Below are 18,101 nucleotides of genomic sequence, written 5' to 3' on the forward strand. Positions count from 1 at the left end.
ACCGCTTTCGATGCGATCGTACGATAATCGGATCGTTAGTACAGAGCTTTCGAGAGCCGATTCGAACAGTACATCCGATATTATTCTATCGGACGTGCACGGAATTTTTTTTCGTACGATGCTAGATCGTACGATTTTCGTGTAATCAGTACAGCTATCGTTCGAAAATGCAATACAAATGCATTTCAACACATGACATCACGTACGAATTTTTTTTATGTCGTGCGGGAATTTTCGTGACTTTAGTAAACTCATCAGATTCGATCTGAGATTAGCATGCAATAAAAAACGGACGTTCATTCGTCCGATAATCTCATCGTGTGTATGGGGCATAAGTATATCGATAGCACAAGTATACTGGATTTCACAGAGTGATTATTGCCATTTATTGCTGCTTTTACTGTGGATTGCTTTACTGTGCGTTTGATCTAAGTCAAACAAGCCTTAAATGGTATTTCCACTTTTGCAGCCAACTTGGAAAAATTGGGATAAAACCTACATTATATTTGTAACACATCCTCATTCACATAGTATAATTAAAAAAAAAATGCAGCTTACCTTTTAAGATGCTCTATTGTGGACCCTCCAGCAAGGAAAAATCCTATATAGTACTCTTTGTTTATGAGGGCGCTGGGCAGCTGTGTTTGCTACACCTAACCCCGCCTGTGCTGTGCAGGCAGATCTTCATTATCAGATAACTAGATCTGACCATGTCTGTCCTAACAAAGTGGTTGCCTTAAGGTTTTTATCTAATACATTCTATGCATTGAGGTGAAAAACCTTCTGTGCTGCAGCTCCCCCCAGACCCCCCCTTTTTCTTACCTGAGCTTGATCTGATCCAGCGATGTGCACAAGCGCAGTGGCTCCAGCGGCTTGTCGCTCTCCTCATTGAACAGATTGATAGGAACAGGAGCCATTGGCTCTTGCTGCTGTCAATCAAAAGCTGTGACATGGGAGCAGGGAGATAGGAAGGGAAAAAACTCTGGACAGCCGCACTCCGGGTGGAATCTGTAATAACTTGTGCCTTTATTTTCCAAGTAGAAATTATATCACACGAACCACAGCAAAAGAGAACATAGAACAAAAACGCAAAAAAAAAAAAAAATCAGTGCTTACTCATAGCTTGGGAGCAGGGGGCTGTCTGTGTCAATGGACGCAGCAGGGGGACTTGGGAGCGAGCACGCACGAGTGCCCCCATTGAAAGTGGCTTTCCGTGGGGGTAAGCGATAAAGAGGACGAGCCTGGAGTGGCGGCAGGGGACCCCAGAAGAAGAAGAGGATCAGAGCTGCTCTGTGCAAAACCATTGTAGGGAACAGGTAAGTATAACATTTTTGTTATTTTTATTTTTTATTTTTTTTTATCATACGCTTACAACTACTTCAAAGGTGTAGGGGCTGGGCTTCTTGCATTGTATGCTAATGAAAACAGACTTGGGACAGACTCACTATCGTAACTTTGAAGTCAGCCATGACACCTTCTCCTGAGAAACATCTAATAGGTAAGAAATATATCTATCTATCTATCTATCTATCTATCTATATATATATATATATATATATATATATATATATATATATATATATATATATATCTATATCTATATCTATATATCTATATATATATATATATATATATATATATATATATATATATATATATATATATATATATAAAATAAAATATGCATGCTGTGTGAATGGGAACACACAATGTGTGGTTTTCTCTAATTTGACTCAAAAAACTGCATCTCAAACCCAAGATCATTTTTTCCTAACTGGATTTTAAAATACAAAGTATTAGAACCCCCCCCCCCCCCCCCCAAAGATTCTGAAGCCCGGGTGTTCTAACCCCACCCAGGTGACAGGATACTGACTGATAGGCCAGGAGAGCTTCAGCAAACGTCATTTTGTCTTCCTGAGATTTTTTACTTCCTTTCTTTTTCTTTGTTCCTTTCTTTCCCTTCTTCTCGCTCTTCCCCATGGCTGAGGTTGCCTGAAATGAGAAGGACGACAAAAATGTAACAATATATTCCTCCCTATGTGCCATATTCATATGGATAGTTAAAGTCCAATGGAACTGTTAGCCCTTGTACACACGGTCGGACATTCCGACAACAAAATCCGTTGGATTTTTTCTGACGGATTTTGTCCGAAACTGACGTTGCATACACACGGTCGGACAAAGTTGTCGGAAAATCCGATCGTTCGGAACGTGATGACGTTCATTCGTTATGACGGGACTACGTTCAGGCTAGTAGCTAATAGCTTTGGTCTCGTAATTTGATCTGAGCATGCGTGGCACTTTGTCTGATCGGAATTCTCTACAAACGATCGGAGAAAGTCCGATTGGATCATGTTGTCGGAAAATCTTATATCCGGCTCTCAAACTTTGTTGGTCGGACATTCCGATGGAGCCCACACACGATTGGATTATCCGACAACACGGTCCGATCAACATTTTCCGACCGTGTGTACAGGGGCTGAGTTTAAAGAATATTGGTCCAGCTTGGATTATGTAACTAAGCATGTACCAAACCTGTAGGAATCCTCTTGAACAGTGGTCTCCAAACTTCCCTTTGCCTGTCTATGTCCGGCCCTAGGGGCACTATTACTCCCATTACATCAACAAGGGAGCACAATTTCTCCCACTGACACCAATGATGGGGCAAGAAGCCTTCCCCTGATACCCACGATGGGACACCATTCCTTCCACTAATACTAATGATGGGGCACTAGTCCTGCCACTGATAGCAATGATAGGGCACTATTCCTCCCACTGATAACAATTATGGGGCACTATTTCTTCCACTGATACCACTGATGGGGCACTATTGCTTCCACTGATATCAACGATTGGGCACTATTCCTTCCACTGATATCAACTATGGGGCACTATTCCTTCTACTGATAGCAACGATGGGGCACTATTCCTTCTACTGATAGCAACGATGGGGCACTATTCCTTCTACTGATAGCAACGATGGGGCACTATTCCTTCCACTGATACCAACGATAGGACACTATTCCTTCTATTGATAGCAATGATGGGGCACTATTCCTTCTACTGATAGCAACGATGGGGCACTATTCCTTCCACTGATACCAACGATAGGACACTATTCCTTCTATTGATAGCAATGATGGGGCACTATTCCTTCCACTGATACCAACGATAGGACACTATTCCTTCTATTGATAGCAATGATGGGGCACTATTCCTTCCACTGATACCAAGGATAGGACACTATTCCTTCTACTGATAGCAACGACGGGGCACTATTCCTTCCACTGATACCAATGATGGGGCACTAGTCCTTCCACTGATACCAACAATGGGGCACTATTTCTTCTACTGATACCAGTGACGGGGCATTATTTCTCCCACTTATCCCGATGATGGGGTATTATTCCTTACACTGATACCAACAATGGGGCTCTATTTCTTCTACTGGTACCAATGATGGGGCACTATTCCTCCCACAAATACCAATGATGGGGCATTATTTCTCCCACTAATACCGATGATGGGGCATTATTCCTTCCACTGATACCAATGATGGGGCACTATTCCTCCCACGGATACCAACAGTAAACTGGCCCTTTGCTTAGAAAGTTTGGAGACCCCTGCTCTAGAACATGGATCTCCAAACTTTTCATTGTGAGGGCCACACTATATAATTGACAAAAAATAATAATTCAGACCACCCCCCCCCCCCCCCCCCCACCCAAAAAACAAATCAGTTCTGAAATAAAATAATATCATTTATATGAATTAATATATTTGGAACTTCTTTGTAATCAGCATGCTATGAGTTGGTACAGAAGAGAAAGAACTTCAGTAAAGCAAAATAAAGCAAAGAAATTTCAGCCATTGATGAAGGTAAAATAAAGGTAAAATAAAATCAGTCTGCATCAGCTTCCCTTCTTACATCAGGGTCCACAGTAAAGTCCTCCCTTACATTAGTGTCCCCATCAGAGTCCTCCCTTACATTGGTGTCCCCATCAGAGTCCTCCTTTAAATTAATGTCCCCATCAGAGTCCTCCCTTAAATTAGTGTCCCCATCAGAGTCCTCCCTTACATTAGTGTCCCCATCAGAGTCCCTCTAACATTAGTGCCACCATCAGAGTGCCCCCGTGCATCAGAATCCTTCTCTAATCAATGTCCCTATATGAGAGAAATCTTGTAGTGGGCCACATGTGCCCAAGGGCTTCAGTTTGGGGACCCCTGTCTGGAAGTTGTAGTAGATACTGGTACTCCAGTGATCTCCATTAGCTCATGCTAAGCAGCTGCCCTGCCAGGTATGGTTTAGTTGTTAATTTTTTCATTGTCACGTTAAAAAGAAAAATAAATAGTAACATATAAAAAAAAAAAAAAAGAAAAAAACACAAGAAAAAAAAGTTTTATTTCTTTTGAAATACTCTGCACCAGAATCATAATTTTAATGTATTTTTTAATGTATTAAACAATAGAATAAAATGTATACTTTTTATCTACAGTAACAATATATATTATGTACTGATCGAAATAGAAAAAAAAATATTTTTTTTTTACTTTTTTTTAGTTTTGTTAAATTTATGTCTAAGCCCTTGTACACACGGTGGGATATTCCGACAACAAAATCCGTCAGATTTTTTCTGATTTTGTCCGAAACTGGTGTTGCATACACAAGGTCGAACAAAATTGTCGAAAAATCAGATCGTTCAGAATGTGATGACGTTATTTAGTTACGACGGGACTACGTTCAGGCTAGTAGCCAGTAGCTTTGGTCTAGGAATTTGACCTGAGCATGCGTGGCACTTTGTCTGATCGGAATTCTCTACAAACGATCGGACAAAGTCGGATCGGATCATGTTGTCGGAAATTTTTTATATCCAGCTCTCAAACTTTGTTGGTTGGACATTCCGACGGAAAAAGTCAGATGAAGCCCACACACGGTCGGATTATCCGACAACACGGCCCGATCGGACATTTTCCGTCGGAATGTCTGACCATGTGTACAAGGGCTAAGAATTGCATAAAAGTAAAATTATTTTTGCAAGACAATATCACAGAAAGAGTTTTTTTTTTACCTAAAAAACGATAATAGTATTACTTTGTTATCTTCAGTAATGGCGTGAAGATTGCTCTAGTCCAGTGATGGCGAACCTTGGCACCCCAGATGTTTTGGAACTACATTTCCCATGATGCTCAGCTACACTGCAGAGTGCATGAGCATCATGGGAAATGTAGTTCCAAAACATCTGGGGTGCCAAGGTTCACCATCACTGCTCTAATCCATGGGAAAGGGGGGATGTGAGAGTTGAGATAGTTAAATGTGACAATACCTTCAGCATGTTTCTGATTTGTTTCTTAGGAAAAAATATAATAATTCTAGAACAGGTGAATGCGTTATTTCAATTTTATTTAGACAGGTTGTGGCTAAAAAAAAAAAAAAAAAAAAAAGTTTTGGCCAGCAGCCCAAGGGGGAAAAGTGTCGTCATTGGGGGGCGCTCAGGGATGAATCACCTCTTTGATGAATTGGGATAAACTCCGGTCCTGTTATTGGTGAACAGCTGAGAAGACAGGAAGGGAAGTGGTCCATCCCCAACCGGGGCCGCCAAACAAAAATTCATTATACTTTCATGTTTAGCTCGTCCTGAAAGGCTCGCCTGTGAGCTGACTTCTGAGCCGGCCGATGGATTACTATGCTACACGGGAAATGCTGCTTTAAAGGGGCTTTTCATTGGGTTCCCTCTGGAATGTTAATTAGATATAGAAAAGCATGATCAGCATGGGACTAATAATAGTCCAACGCTAATAGGGAACATCACAGGGGAGAGCGCAGAGGAAAGTGGGGTAATTTATGATTAGAGGATACGTACATCCTACCTGAGCCATGGCACAAGATGAAAAAAAAATCCTGGGCTCCAAGGGTTGGACCATTCCTGGACATGAAATGCTTCATCCAAAGCTGACACCTGTGTCTGGTTTTCCTAGATATTTTTGTCATTAAAGTATATTTAAACCCTAACGGGATGACATTCAGGGGATCGATTTACTAAAGGCAAATAAACTGTGCACTTTGCAAAGAGCAGATGTTCCACAGCTTAGTAAATGAGCAGAAGTTCTGCGGACTTCCATCATCCAATCACGTGCATGCAAAAATGCAGTTTTATTTTTTTTATTTTCTTTTATGTTCCTTGCACATGATTGGGTATTCTTTGCAAAGTGAAGCCTTACCTTATTTACTAAGCTCTGGAGCAACTGCTTTTTGCCTCTACTTGCTAAAGCACTTTGTATAATAAACAAATCGCCATGTTTTTAACAACTTGCCGACCAGCCGCCTCAGTTTTACTGTGACAGAATGGCACGGCTGGGCGAAACAACGTTATGTTACATCGCTTTTCCCTGTGGCCACTAGGGACGCAGGCACACGCCCGCTGCTCGCCCCCGCAGCCGATGCGAGTGTAGCCGGGCTCCCGCAATCGCTCGTGACACACAGAGAACCGGGATCTGTGTGTGTAAACACACAGATCCCAGTTCTCTGAGGGGAGAAGAGACTGATCGTGTGCTTATATAAAGTATGAACAGCGATCTGTCATCTCCCCTAGACAGTCCCATCCCCCGTTCACAGAGAGGGAACATAGTTAACCCCTTGATCGCTCTCTAGTGTAAACCCCTTCTCTGCCAGTGATGTTTTTACAGTAATCTTTATATAATTTTTATAGCACTGATCGCTGTATAAATGCCAATGGTCCCAAAAATGTGTCAAAAGTGTCCGATGTGTCCGCCATAATGTTGCAGTCCCGATAAAAATCACATTACTAGTAATAAAAAAAATAATAAAAATGTTATAAATCTATCCCCTATATTGTAGACGCTATAAATTTTGAACAAACCAATAAATATTCGCTTTTTGCAATTTTTATTACCAAAAATATGTAGAAGAATACATATCGGCCTAAACTGAAATAAAATAGCTTTTTTTTAAAAAAATGGGGATATTTATTAAAGCAAAAAGTACAAAATATTGTCTTTTTTTGTTTATAGCGCAAGAAATAAAAACCGCAGAGGTGATCAAATATCACCAAAAGAAAGCTCTATTTGTGGGAAAAAAAGGACGTAAATTTTGTTTGGGTGCAGTGCTGCACGACCGCGCAATTGTCAGTTAAAGCGACGCTGTGCCGAATCGCAAAAAATGGCCTGGTCATTTAGCAGCCAAATCTTCCTGGGCTGAAGTGGTTAACCATTAGGGATGAGCCGAACACCCCCCGGTTCGGTTCGCACCAGAACTTGCGAACGACCCCCGTGTTCGGTACGAACGTTAGAACCCCATTGAAGTCTATGGGACTCGAACGTTCGAATTGGAAAGTGCTAATTTTAACGGCTAATATGCAAGATAGTGTCCTAAAAAGGGTTTGGGGACCTGCCTCCTGCCTCAGGGGACATGGGTCACTGCAAAAAAAAGTTTTAAAAACGGCCGTTTTGGCGGGAGCACTGATTTTAATGACGATTAAAGTGAAAAAAAAAAGTGAAATATTCCTTTAAATATGGTGCCTGGGGGGTGTCTGTAGTATGCCTGTGAAGTGCCACGTGTTTCCTGTGTTTAGAACAGTCCCTGCACAAAATGACATTAAACGGAAATAACACCATTTAAAACTGCTTGCGGTTTTAATGTTATATCTGGTTCCTGCAATATGGTTGAAAATCATTGAGAAAAATGGCATGGGTAGCCCTCCCTGCCCATTACCAGCCTATTTGGGTCTTGTACGCATATTAAGGGGAACCCCGTACCCATATTAAAAAAAGGAAATGCGTGTGGCCCCCAGGCCCTATATACTCAGAACAGCAGTATACAGGCGGTGCAAACAAGACAGGGACTGTGTAGGTTTGTTGTGTTAAGTTGAATCTGTTTGTCATTTTCAACCGGTACATTTTTAAAGTGTAGCTCCAGTCAAAAAAACTATCTTTAAGCTTTTTGGAAAACATAGGGAAGGGTTATCACCCCTGTATAATTTGTTTTGTCGTCCATCTTTTTTCATCTCACTTGCTGCTGTCTCCTTGCGTTTGCAAGTAGGAGATGTTTGTAAGTTGGATGTTTGAAAGTATATGCCCTATATTATAGCGTTATGTACTGGGTACAGAGCACGCAGACAGCACGCACTCCTAACACTACTGACTGCAAGCTCTATTATTAACCACTTGTTAGCCCAATGTTTGCATAAAGTGAAAGATGAAGTTATGCTGAGTAAATAGATATCAAACATGTCACTCTTCAAAATTGCACATGCCCGTGGAATGGCGCCAAACGTCGCTACTTAAAAAATCCCCATAGGCGACGCTTTAATTTTTTTTTTACTGGTTACATGTTTTGAGTTGCAGAGGAGGTCTAGGACTAGAATTATTGCTCTCGCTCTAACATTCTCGGCGATACCTCACATGTGTGGCACATGCGAGCACATGGGGACATGGGCGCTTTAATTTTTATTTTATTTTTTTATTGTTCATTTTACTTTATTTATTTTAGTTTGACATTTTTTCCCCCAAAAATATATTTTTGATCACTTTTATTCCTATTACAAGAAATGTAAACATCCCTTGTAATAGGAATATGGGGTGACAGGTCCTCTTTACAGTGAAATCTGGGGGGTCAATATGACCCCACATCTCACCTCTAGGCTGGGAAGCCTGAAATAAAAAATAAAAAAAAGATTCTGGCTTTGATCGTACTGGCGAGTTGGTAGAAGCACCGGAGGGCGGTGAGGGGTGGGGGGCGTCTATGGCTGGGTATTTTAGGGTATCACCGAGTATGGCTGGGTATCTCTGAGTATGGCTGGGTATGGCAATTTATGGCAGGGTATTACAGAGTATTGGCGGGGTATTGGCGGGGTACTACAGAGTAATAGCAGGGTACTGCAGAGTATTGGGGGGTACTACAGAGTAATGGCAGGGTACTGCAGAGTATTGGGGGTACTGCAGAGTAATGGGGGTTACTGCAGAGTAATGGGGGGTACTGCAGAGTAATGGCAGGGTACTGCACTGCAGAGTAATGGCAGGGTACTGCAGAGTATTGGGGGTACTGCAGAGTATTGGGGGTACTGCAGAGTAATGGCGGGTACTGCAGAGTAATGGCGGGTACTGCAGAGTATTGGGGGGTACTGCAGAGTAATGGGGGTTACTGCAGAGTAATGGCAGGGTACTGCAGAGTAATGGCGGGTACTGCAGAGTATTGGGGGGTACTGCAGAGTAATGGGGGTTACTGCAGAGTAATGGCAGGGTACTGCAGAGTATGCACTGGTATTGCAGAGTATTGGCAGGGAATTGAGGGGTTAAATTCGGTGAGCAGCGATGTGGGCACTGCAGATGCAGCCCACATCGCTGCTGACACCGATCTCTTTCCCCTCCGCTGTACCGATCGGTACAGAGAGGGGAGGGAGGAACAGGCGTCATAACATGACGCCGGTTTGTTTCCAAGTGATCACTCCGTCATTTGACGGAGCAATCACGTGGTAAACGGCCACTATGAGCGGCCGTTTACCGTGATCCGTGATGCGACCCGGCGGTCACGGATGCTCTCGAGTGCGCACACCTCGGGGCACGCGAGAGCAGAATTCTGGGAGGCCGTTAATTAACGGCCTCTCAGAGTTAAACAACCCCCCTGAAGCCGTTAATCGGCAATGGGCAGTTGTTAAGTGGTTAAAGCTAGATCACTAGCTATATAGGTGAGGTGAAAATAGTGTAGTGGTGTATACTGCAGTCAGGGCACAGACAACAACCACTACACAGCAGCAAGATAGGAAATCAGCCAAAAACGATTGGTGTGTACTGTGTTGAAGGTACACAGAACACCCACTGCTTCAGATGCTAAGTAACACACTACACGAGGCCGCCTCAAAGGCGGCCTTATATAGTGTGGGGCGTGCACTACACAGCCTGAGCTATGATTGGCCACAGGCAGGATGCCTGTGGCCAATCATGGCTCTCCTCGCTGCCGGCGCTGCGATTGGCCAAGCATGCGGGGTCACAGTGCATGCTTGGCCAATCATCGGGCAGCAATGCACTGCTGGCCCAGCTCCCTTTATCCTCCCCTCCCCAATAGGAATGAGCCGGTGGCTCAGGCTGAACTTTGGCTGTTTGGGCATTTGCCTGAGCTTTCGCTTGTTTGGCCTCTCGTTCAACAGGGGCTTTAAATCATGTATAGAAGCTGCATTTCTACTGTTTCTACCCAAGTCAGTGCCCCCCCCCCCCTATTTTTTTTATATCCGCCTTGTCTATTCGTTTTGATTTCAGTGGTTTTTGGGTTTGGCATACAAACTTCTTTGAAGTTGAATAAACCCTGCTTGGGCTCAACCCAAGGCAGTTCTGCTCATCACTATGTAGCGGCCAAGAAAAGATTGAAAGGCAAAAGTGGATGCTGCCTTCTGCGATCTGGGGCAAAAAAGAAGCAGGGTAGGACAGAGACATGAGCCTGGGTGAGGCCTGAGCCACACCAAAATCAGCCCGACCCACCTCTGCCAAGGGTCAGCCCGGCTGCCAGTCTATTGAGGTGCCTCCATCAGATATGGCAGCATCTACTCTACAACATTGATCCCCTCCACTACTACTCTACAGGGAGCACTGGAAGCCCTGCTGTGCCCTCCCTGGACTGCAACATACAGTGCCTTGCAAATGTGTTCACCCCCATTGGCTTTTTACCTATTTTGTTATATTACAGCCTTTAGTTCAATGTTTTGTTTTTATCAGAATTATATGTGATGGATCAGAACACAATAGTCTAAGTTAGTGAAGTAAAATTAGAAAAATATATACATAAAACTATTTTTCAGAAACAAAAAATGATAATTGGCGTGTGCGTATGAATTCACCCCCTTGTTATGAAGCCCAATAAAAGCTCTGGTGCAACCAATTACCTTCAGAAGTCACATAATTAGTGAAATGATGTCCACTTGTGTGCAATCTAAGTGTCACATGATCTGTCATTACATATACACAACTTTTTGAAAGGCCCCAGAAGCTGCAACACCTAAGCAAGAGGCACCACTAACCAAACACTGCCATGAAGACCAAAGAACTCTCCAAACTACTAAGAGACAATGATGTTGAGAAGTACAAGTCAGGGTTAGGTTATAAAAAAATATACAAATCTTTGATGATCCCTAGGAGCACCATCAAATCTATCATAAACAAATGGAAAGAACATGGCACAACAGCAAACCTGCCAAGAGACGGCCGCACACCAAAACTCATGGACCTGGCAAGGAGGGCATTAAACAGAGAGGCAGCACAGAGACCTAAGGTAACCCTGGAGGAGCTGCAGAGTTCCAGAGTAGAGACTGGAGTATCTGTACATAGGATGACAATAAGCCGTACGCTCCATAGAGTTGAGCTTTATGGCAGAGTGACCAGAAGAAAGACATTACTTTCATCAAAAAACAAAATTTTGTGTTTGCGAATAGGCACGTGGAAAACTCCCAAAATGTATGGAGGAAGATGCTCTGGTCTGATGAGACTAAAATTTGACTTTTTGGCCATCAAAGAAAATGCTATGTCTGGCGCAAACCCAACACATCACCCAAAGAACACCATCCCCACTGTGAAACATGGTGGTGACAGCATCATGCTGTGGGGATGTTTTTCAGCAGTCAGGACTGAGAAACTGGTCAGAGTTGAGGGAAAGATGGATGGTGCTAAATACAGGGATATTCTTGAGCAAAACCTGTACCACTCTGTGTGTGATTTGAGGCTATGATGGAGGTTCACCTTCCAGCAGGATAATGACTCCAAACACACTGCTAAAGCAACACTTGAGGGGTTTAAGGGGAAACATGTAAATGCATTGGAATGGCCTAGTCTGTGGTCAGACATAAAGATTGCTGTTCACAAGCGCAAACCATCCAACTTGAAGGAGCTGGAGCAGTTTTGTGAGGAGGAATGGGCAAAAATCCCAGTGGTAAGATGTGGCAAGCTCATAGAGACTTATCCAAAGCGACTTGGAGCTGTGATAGCTGCAAAAGGTGGCTCTACAAAGTCTTGACTTTAGCCGGGTAAATAGTTATTCACATTGATCTTTTCTGATATTTTGTCCTTGTTGTTTGCTTCACAATAAAAAAAAAAAAACATCTTCAAAGTTGTGGGCATGTTCTGTAAATTAAATGATGTAAGTCCTCAGTTAATTTCAAGTTGTGAGGCAACAAAACATGAAAAATGCCAAGGGGGTGAATACTTTTGCAAGGCATTGTACAAGTGATCCATAATTCTGACCCACCTCTGCTCAGGGTCTTCATTGAAGTCCCGCCATCAGATGAGACAGCTTCCACTTTGCAGCACTGATCCCCACCAGGGAGCACTGGAAGCCCTACAGTGGTCCTCTCTGGACTGCAACATATAAGTTATCCACCTGTAAAAGGCTATGGCATAGAGAGGAAAATGCGAAAATTCAGCATAGTCATTTCCGTGGCATGCTTTCTGACAGTCATTCTATAATTCGGCTGCCAGAAACTCAATAAGTCCCCGGTGGAGTGATATGCCCTCCTCCTCTATTAAGAGTGGATGCTGCCTTATGCCATCTGGGGCAAAAAGGAAGCAGGGTAGGACAGAGTCCGGAGTCCTGGGTGAGGCCTGAGCCACAAACAACCAAAATGTTTTCCAGCACACTTACCAGCCAGCCTGCAAAATAACCAAATTTGCAAATACAACCGTAAGCCGCAGTGCCTGCATCAAGGGATAGGTTGTTGTTTTTTTGTACAATTGAAGCCTGAGCCACACCAAAATCAGCCCCGACCAACCTTTGTTTGGGTCAGCCCAGCTGCCAGTCCCTTGAGGCGCATCCATCAGATGAGGCAGCATCTACTCTGCAACATTGATCCCCTTCACTACTACTCTACAGGAAGCACTGGAAGCCCTGCTGTGGCCATGCCTGGACTGCAACATAAAGTTGAGCCACCAGATTGAACCCTTGCTTCATCCTCCATGGTCCAGGCAACCAACATGGAAGAATTCCTAGCCCTCCACAGTGGCCCACAAAACCACCAGAGGAGTCCCAGTGTCGCAGGCCACATCCCAAACAGGTCTAACCATAACATTGTAGACACCATTGTAACATGAAACACCCAAGGTGCCCCTCCCCCCTGCCTCCCAGCTCATGCCTTCATCCCATTCATACAGTACAGCAGAATTTTTTCCTTTCAATGACATGAAAGCAGCATCATTTTCCTCTCACTTTAAGCCCCTCCCCCTGTTTCAGCAATTTGACCAAACACATTTGCACTATTGGCCCCACCCTCTAGTCTGTCCACTGTCCCACCCCCAAAGAGCGGTACAATTCATAAATACCCAACTGAAAAAAGGTTTGGACAACTGCTAATAAGTGTCACTTGAGTACCAGCTCCGAGTCTGCTGACATCACTTTTAAGACGGTGGCACCCAACAGCAGTCTCTGGGGTTTTAGATGCCAACACAAGAAAGACTTGTACAGATAAACAAGATACATAAAATATACTACATTGTCAAAAGTATTGGTACACCTGCCTTTACGTGCACATGAGATTTAATGGCATCCCAGTCTTAGTCCTTAGGGTTCAATATTGAATTGGCCCACCCTTTGTGTCTATGGGAATATTTGACCATTCTTCCAGAAGCGCATTTGTGAGGTCAGGCAAAGATGTTGGATGAGAAGGCCTGGCTCGCAGTCTCCAAACTTGCTCATCCATGTCTTTATGAACCTTGGTTTGTGCACTGGTCCAAATCATTTAAGGGGGGAATTATGGTGTGGGGTTGTTCTTTAGGGGGTTGGTCTTGGCCCCTTAGTTCTAGGGAAAGGAACTCTTAAGGCCTCAGCATACCAAGACATTTTGGACATTTTCATGATTCCAACTTTGTGGGAACAGTTTGGGGACGGCCCCTTCCCATGTTCCAACATGACTGCACACCAGTGCACAAAGCAAGGTCCATAAAGACATGGATGAGCCAGTTTGGGGTGGAGGAACTTGACTGGCCTGCACAGAGTCCTGACCCCAACCCCATAGAACACCTTCGGGATGAATTACAGCAGAGACGGAAAGCAAGGCCTTCTTGTCCACATCAGTGCCTGATCTCACAAATGCGCTTCTGGAAGAATGGTCAAACTTTCTCATAGACACACTCCTAAACCTTGTGGACAGCCTTCCCCAAGGGTTGAAGCTGTTATAGCTGCCAACTCAACATTGAACCCTACGGACTAAGAATGGGATGCCATTAAAGTTAATGTGCAGGCAGGTGCCCCAAAGCTTGTAACAATATAGTGTATGTTAAATGCCAATATAAACTTACAGAAAACATGTTGCTGAAATGAATGATTGGGCAACAGGATCTCTTTACCAACGTGACTACCAGCAAGTGGTTAAAGCCCAACTCCAGCAAAACCTTTTATTTTTTTCAGGTAGAGAGAATAGAGGGTTGGGGCCCAGCGGCGGTTGGTGCTCAATATTTGGGGGGGGGGGGGCGGCAAACCAACACCATGCCCCCCCTCCCGAGGGAGATGGATGAACGGGCAGGCAGCGATCAGAAGCCTCCTTACCTTAGGAGGCAAGTGACGAGTCCTGACCAGGATGACATTCTGATCTCCCCTCCTCCTCCCTCCACTGTCCGAGCTGGGAGTGCTGGATGTGGCCGCAGGTGAGCCGTCCCTGCTGCACCCATTGTTCCTATGATGGCTTTTCCCTCACTCCGGGGCCTTCTCCTCCCGGGAAGACAATAGCGAATAGATTCCAATGGGTTTTTTTTTTTGGTTTTTTTTAAGCATGTGATTAGAGTCTGAGGCTCTAATTGGCTTAAAAAAAGGGTGGGCCCAGAGCCACCCAGTTGTGTGACAATAGTGAATTTATATTCACTATTGTCTTCCTGCTTCTTCTCCCGGCCAATCAGGAAGCGGGAGGAGCACGAATGGCCTAGAGGAGAAGCATTGGCTGGGCAGGGAGGAGGATGGATGGGGAGGAGCATGTACAGTAAGATCCGGATATAGGAGATGGCCTCCCAGAGCGATCTCTCAGTGATCTACATCGGCGCCAATTGAAAGCTGATTGTTTGCCCCCCCCCCCCCCCCCAGCTGGTGCACCAGCCACCACTGCTTGGAGCTGCATTGTTAGTATTAGTTTCAAACAACTAATGCAGGCTTCCTTTACCATTAGGACCCGCATACAGCTAATGTACTGTATACAGTCCACAGATGGACCCCTATTCAGTCCAGAGATAAACACCTAAACAGTCAAGAGATGGACCCCTATACAGTCCAGAGATAAACACCTAAATAGTCCAGAGATGGACCCCTATGCAGTCCAGAGATGGACTCCTATGAAATCCAGAGATAAACTTCTATACATTAGTTGTTTGAAACCCCTATACAGCCAAGAGATGGACCCCTACGCAGCCAAGAGATGAACCCATATACAGTCCAGAGATGGACCCCTATGCAGTTCAGAGATGGACCCCTATACAGCCAAGAGATGGACCCCCTATGCAGTCCAGAGATAACCACCTATACAGTCCAGAGATGGACCCCTATACAGTTCAGAGATAAACCTCTATACAGTCCACAGGAGGTGAACCCCTATACAGTCCAGAGATAAACCCCTATACAGTCAAGAGATTAACCCCTATACAGTCCAGAAATAAACCCCTATACAGTCCAGAGGTGGACCCCTATGCAGTCCAGAGGTGGACCCCTATGCAGTCCAGAGATAAACCCCTATACAGTCCAGAGATAAACCCCTATGCAGTCCAGAGATGGACCCCTATACAGTCCAGAGATGGTTCCCTAAGCAGTCCAGACACAAACTCCTATACAGCCAAGAGATTGACCCTCTATGCAGTCCAGAGATAACTACCTATACAGTCCAGAGAAGAACCCCTATACAATTTAGAGATAAACCCCTATACAGTCAAGAAATGGACCCCTATACAGTCCAGAGATGGACCCCTATGCAATCCAGCAATATAATTCTGTACAGTCAAGAGATGGACCCCTATGCAGTCCAGAGATAAACCCATACAGTCCAGAGATAAACCCCCTATTCAGTCCAGAGATGGACCCCTATACAGGTCAGAGATAAACCCCTATACAGTCAAGAAATTGACCCCTATACAATCCAGAGATGGACCCCTGTGCAATCCAGAAATATAACCCTATACAGCCAAGAGATGGAGCCCCTATGCAGTCCACAGATAAACATCTATACAGTCAAGAAATGGACCTCTATACAGTCAAGAGATGGACCCCTATGCAGTCCACTAATAGAACCCCATACAGTCAAGAGATGGACCCCTATGCAGTCCAGAAATAAACCCCTATACAGTCCAGAGATTAACCCCCTGTACAGGTCAGAAGAGGTGGACTCCTATACAGTCCAGAGATTAACCCCTGTACAGTCAAGAGATGGACCCCTATGTAGTCCAGAGATAAACCCCTATACAGTCAAGAGATGGACCCCTATGCAGTCCAGAGATGGACCCCTAGGCAGTCCAGATACAAACCCCTATACAGCGAAGAGATGGAACCCTATGCAGTCCAGAGATGAACCCCTATACAGTTCAGAAATAAACCCCTATACAGTCAAGAAATGGACCCATATGCAATCCAGAAATATAACCCTATACAGCTATGCAGTTCATAGATAAACATCTATACAGTCAAGAGATGGACCCCTATGCAGTCCACTAATAGAACCCCATACAGTCAAGAGATAAACCCCTATACAGTCAAGAGGAGGTGAACCCCTATACAGTCCAGAGGTGAACCCCTATACAGTCAAGAGATGGACCCCTATACAGTCCAGAAATAAACCCCTATATAGTCCAGAGATAAACCCCTAATTAGTCCAGAGATGGACCCCTATGCAGTCCAGAGATAAACCCCTATACAGTCAAGAGATGGACCCCTGTGCAGTCCAGAGATGGACCCCTATGCAGTCCAACAATATAACCCTATACAGTCAAGACATGTACCCCTATACAGTTCAGAGATAAACCTCTATACAGTGAAGAGATGGACCCCCTATACAGTCAAAAAATTGACCCCTATGCAGTCCAGAAGAGTTGGACCCCTATACAGTCAAGAAATGGACCCTTATACAGTCCAGACATATGAGATGTGAAGTGTCAGGTTAGGATGAGTTGAGCACATAAGTGCCCCCACATGTCCTGTATGTGTGCTCTGGTCTGGCTCCTCTATACTCACATGTACCAGCAGATGACAACCTGTTCACTCTCCTGCAGCTTCACACAACACTCACTGTTACCATAGCTACAGCAATACTTCCGGTAGTTGGCTGGATACTTTGCATCCATAATGGAATCTTCGGAATGTGTGGTGATACAGCGCCATCTGCTGGACAAACTGTACATAATTTAACAAATTGTAGCAAAAAAGGAATCTTTGGAGTGTGTGGTGTTATAGCGCCACCTGGCGGACTTCCTGCACATAGCTCAAGAAATAAATTGCAGCAAAAATAGAAGGGAGTGTAACAATGAAAGAAAGTCAACACAAAATATCTATCAAAGGTTTTAATTAGTACATCCAATAAAAATGTATAATTACTATAAAAACATAATACCCGATATATACATGGGACTGTGCTATACATCAGGTTACAAAAATAATAAGGTCTGATGTATGGAGTTGTCCCATGTATATACATTATATTACCAAATGTATCGGGACGCCTTCCTTTACACACACATGAACTTTAAAGTGGATGTAAACCCAAAAATGTTTTATTTTTTTTGTCTGGCACAATATAGAGTATGGGCTTTCAGATCAGCTGCGCCCAGTCTTGCCACAAAGAGTTAATCTAGCTCTGAGCAATCCTCATATCTTTTTTCAGTGAAATAAAACTGACAAACTGTGAAATCTTTGTCCGTTCTTCCCCCTTGCTGTGATTGACAGGTGATTTACATATCTCAAGACATGCATTATTTTTTCATTCCCACCCCCACTCCTTTCTTCAGCAGCTCTACCAGGATTGGCTGTTCCACACCTCAGCATGATTTGACATGCTGAAGTCATGTGGGGACTTTTCTGGGTTTTAACTGGATGTTAGTGATCATAGCAGAAGTTCAGTGTAAGAAATACACAGGAGAAAATACATATT

General features: G+C 44.0%; 1 protein-coding gene across 2 annotated transcripts in view; it reads right to left on the reverse strand.

The window, feature by feature from the left end:
* The window catches only part of CCDC83 (coiled-coil domain containing 83), a 76,778-nt gene extending 59,512 nt beyond the window's left edge, over nt 1-17,266 (reverse strand). For both annotated transcript variants that reach the window (XM_077484926.1, XM_077484925.1), the window contains exons 1-2: nt 17,189-17,266; nt 1,874-1,992 (exon numbers count right to left, since the gene is read on the reverse strand). In XM_077484926.1, coding sequence (XP_077341052.1) covers nt 1,874-1,980 — 107 coding nt within the window. In that variant the 5' untranslated portion in view covers nt 1,981-1,992; nt 17,189-17,266. The remainder of the gene's footprint in view (nt 1-1,873; nt 1,993-17,188) is intronic.
* Between the last annotated feature and the right edge of the window lie 835 nt (nt 17,267-18,101).

The sequence above is a fragment of the Lithobates pipiens genome, unplaced genomic scaffold, assembly GCF_037356315.1.
Source record: "Lithobates pipiens isolate NorthernLeopardFrog02 unplaced genomic scaffold, aLitPip1_a1.2 Scaffold_169, whole genome shotgun sequence".
In the NCBI taxonomy this organism is placed as follows: Eukaryota; Metazoa; Chordata; class Amphibia; order Anura; family Ranidae; genus Lithobates; species Lithobates pipiens.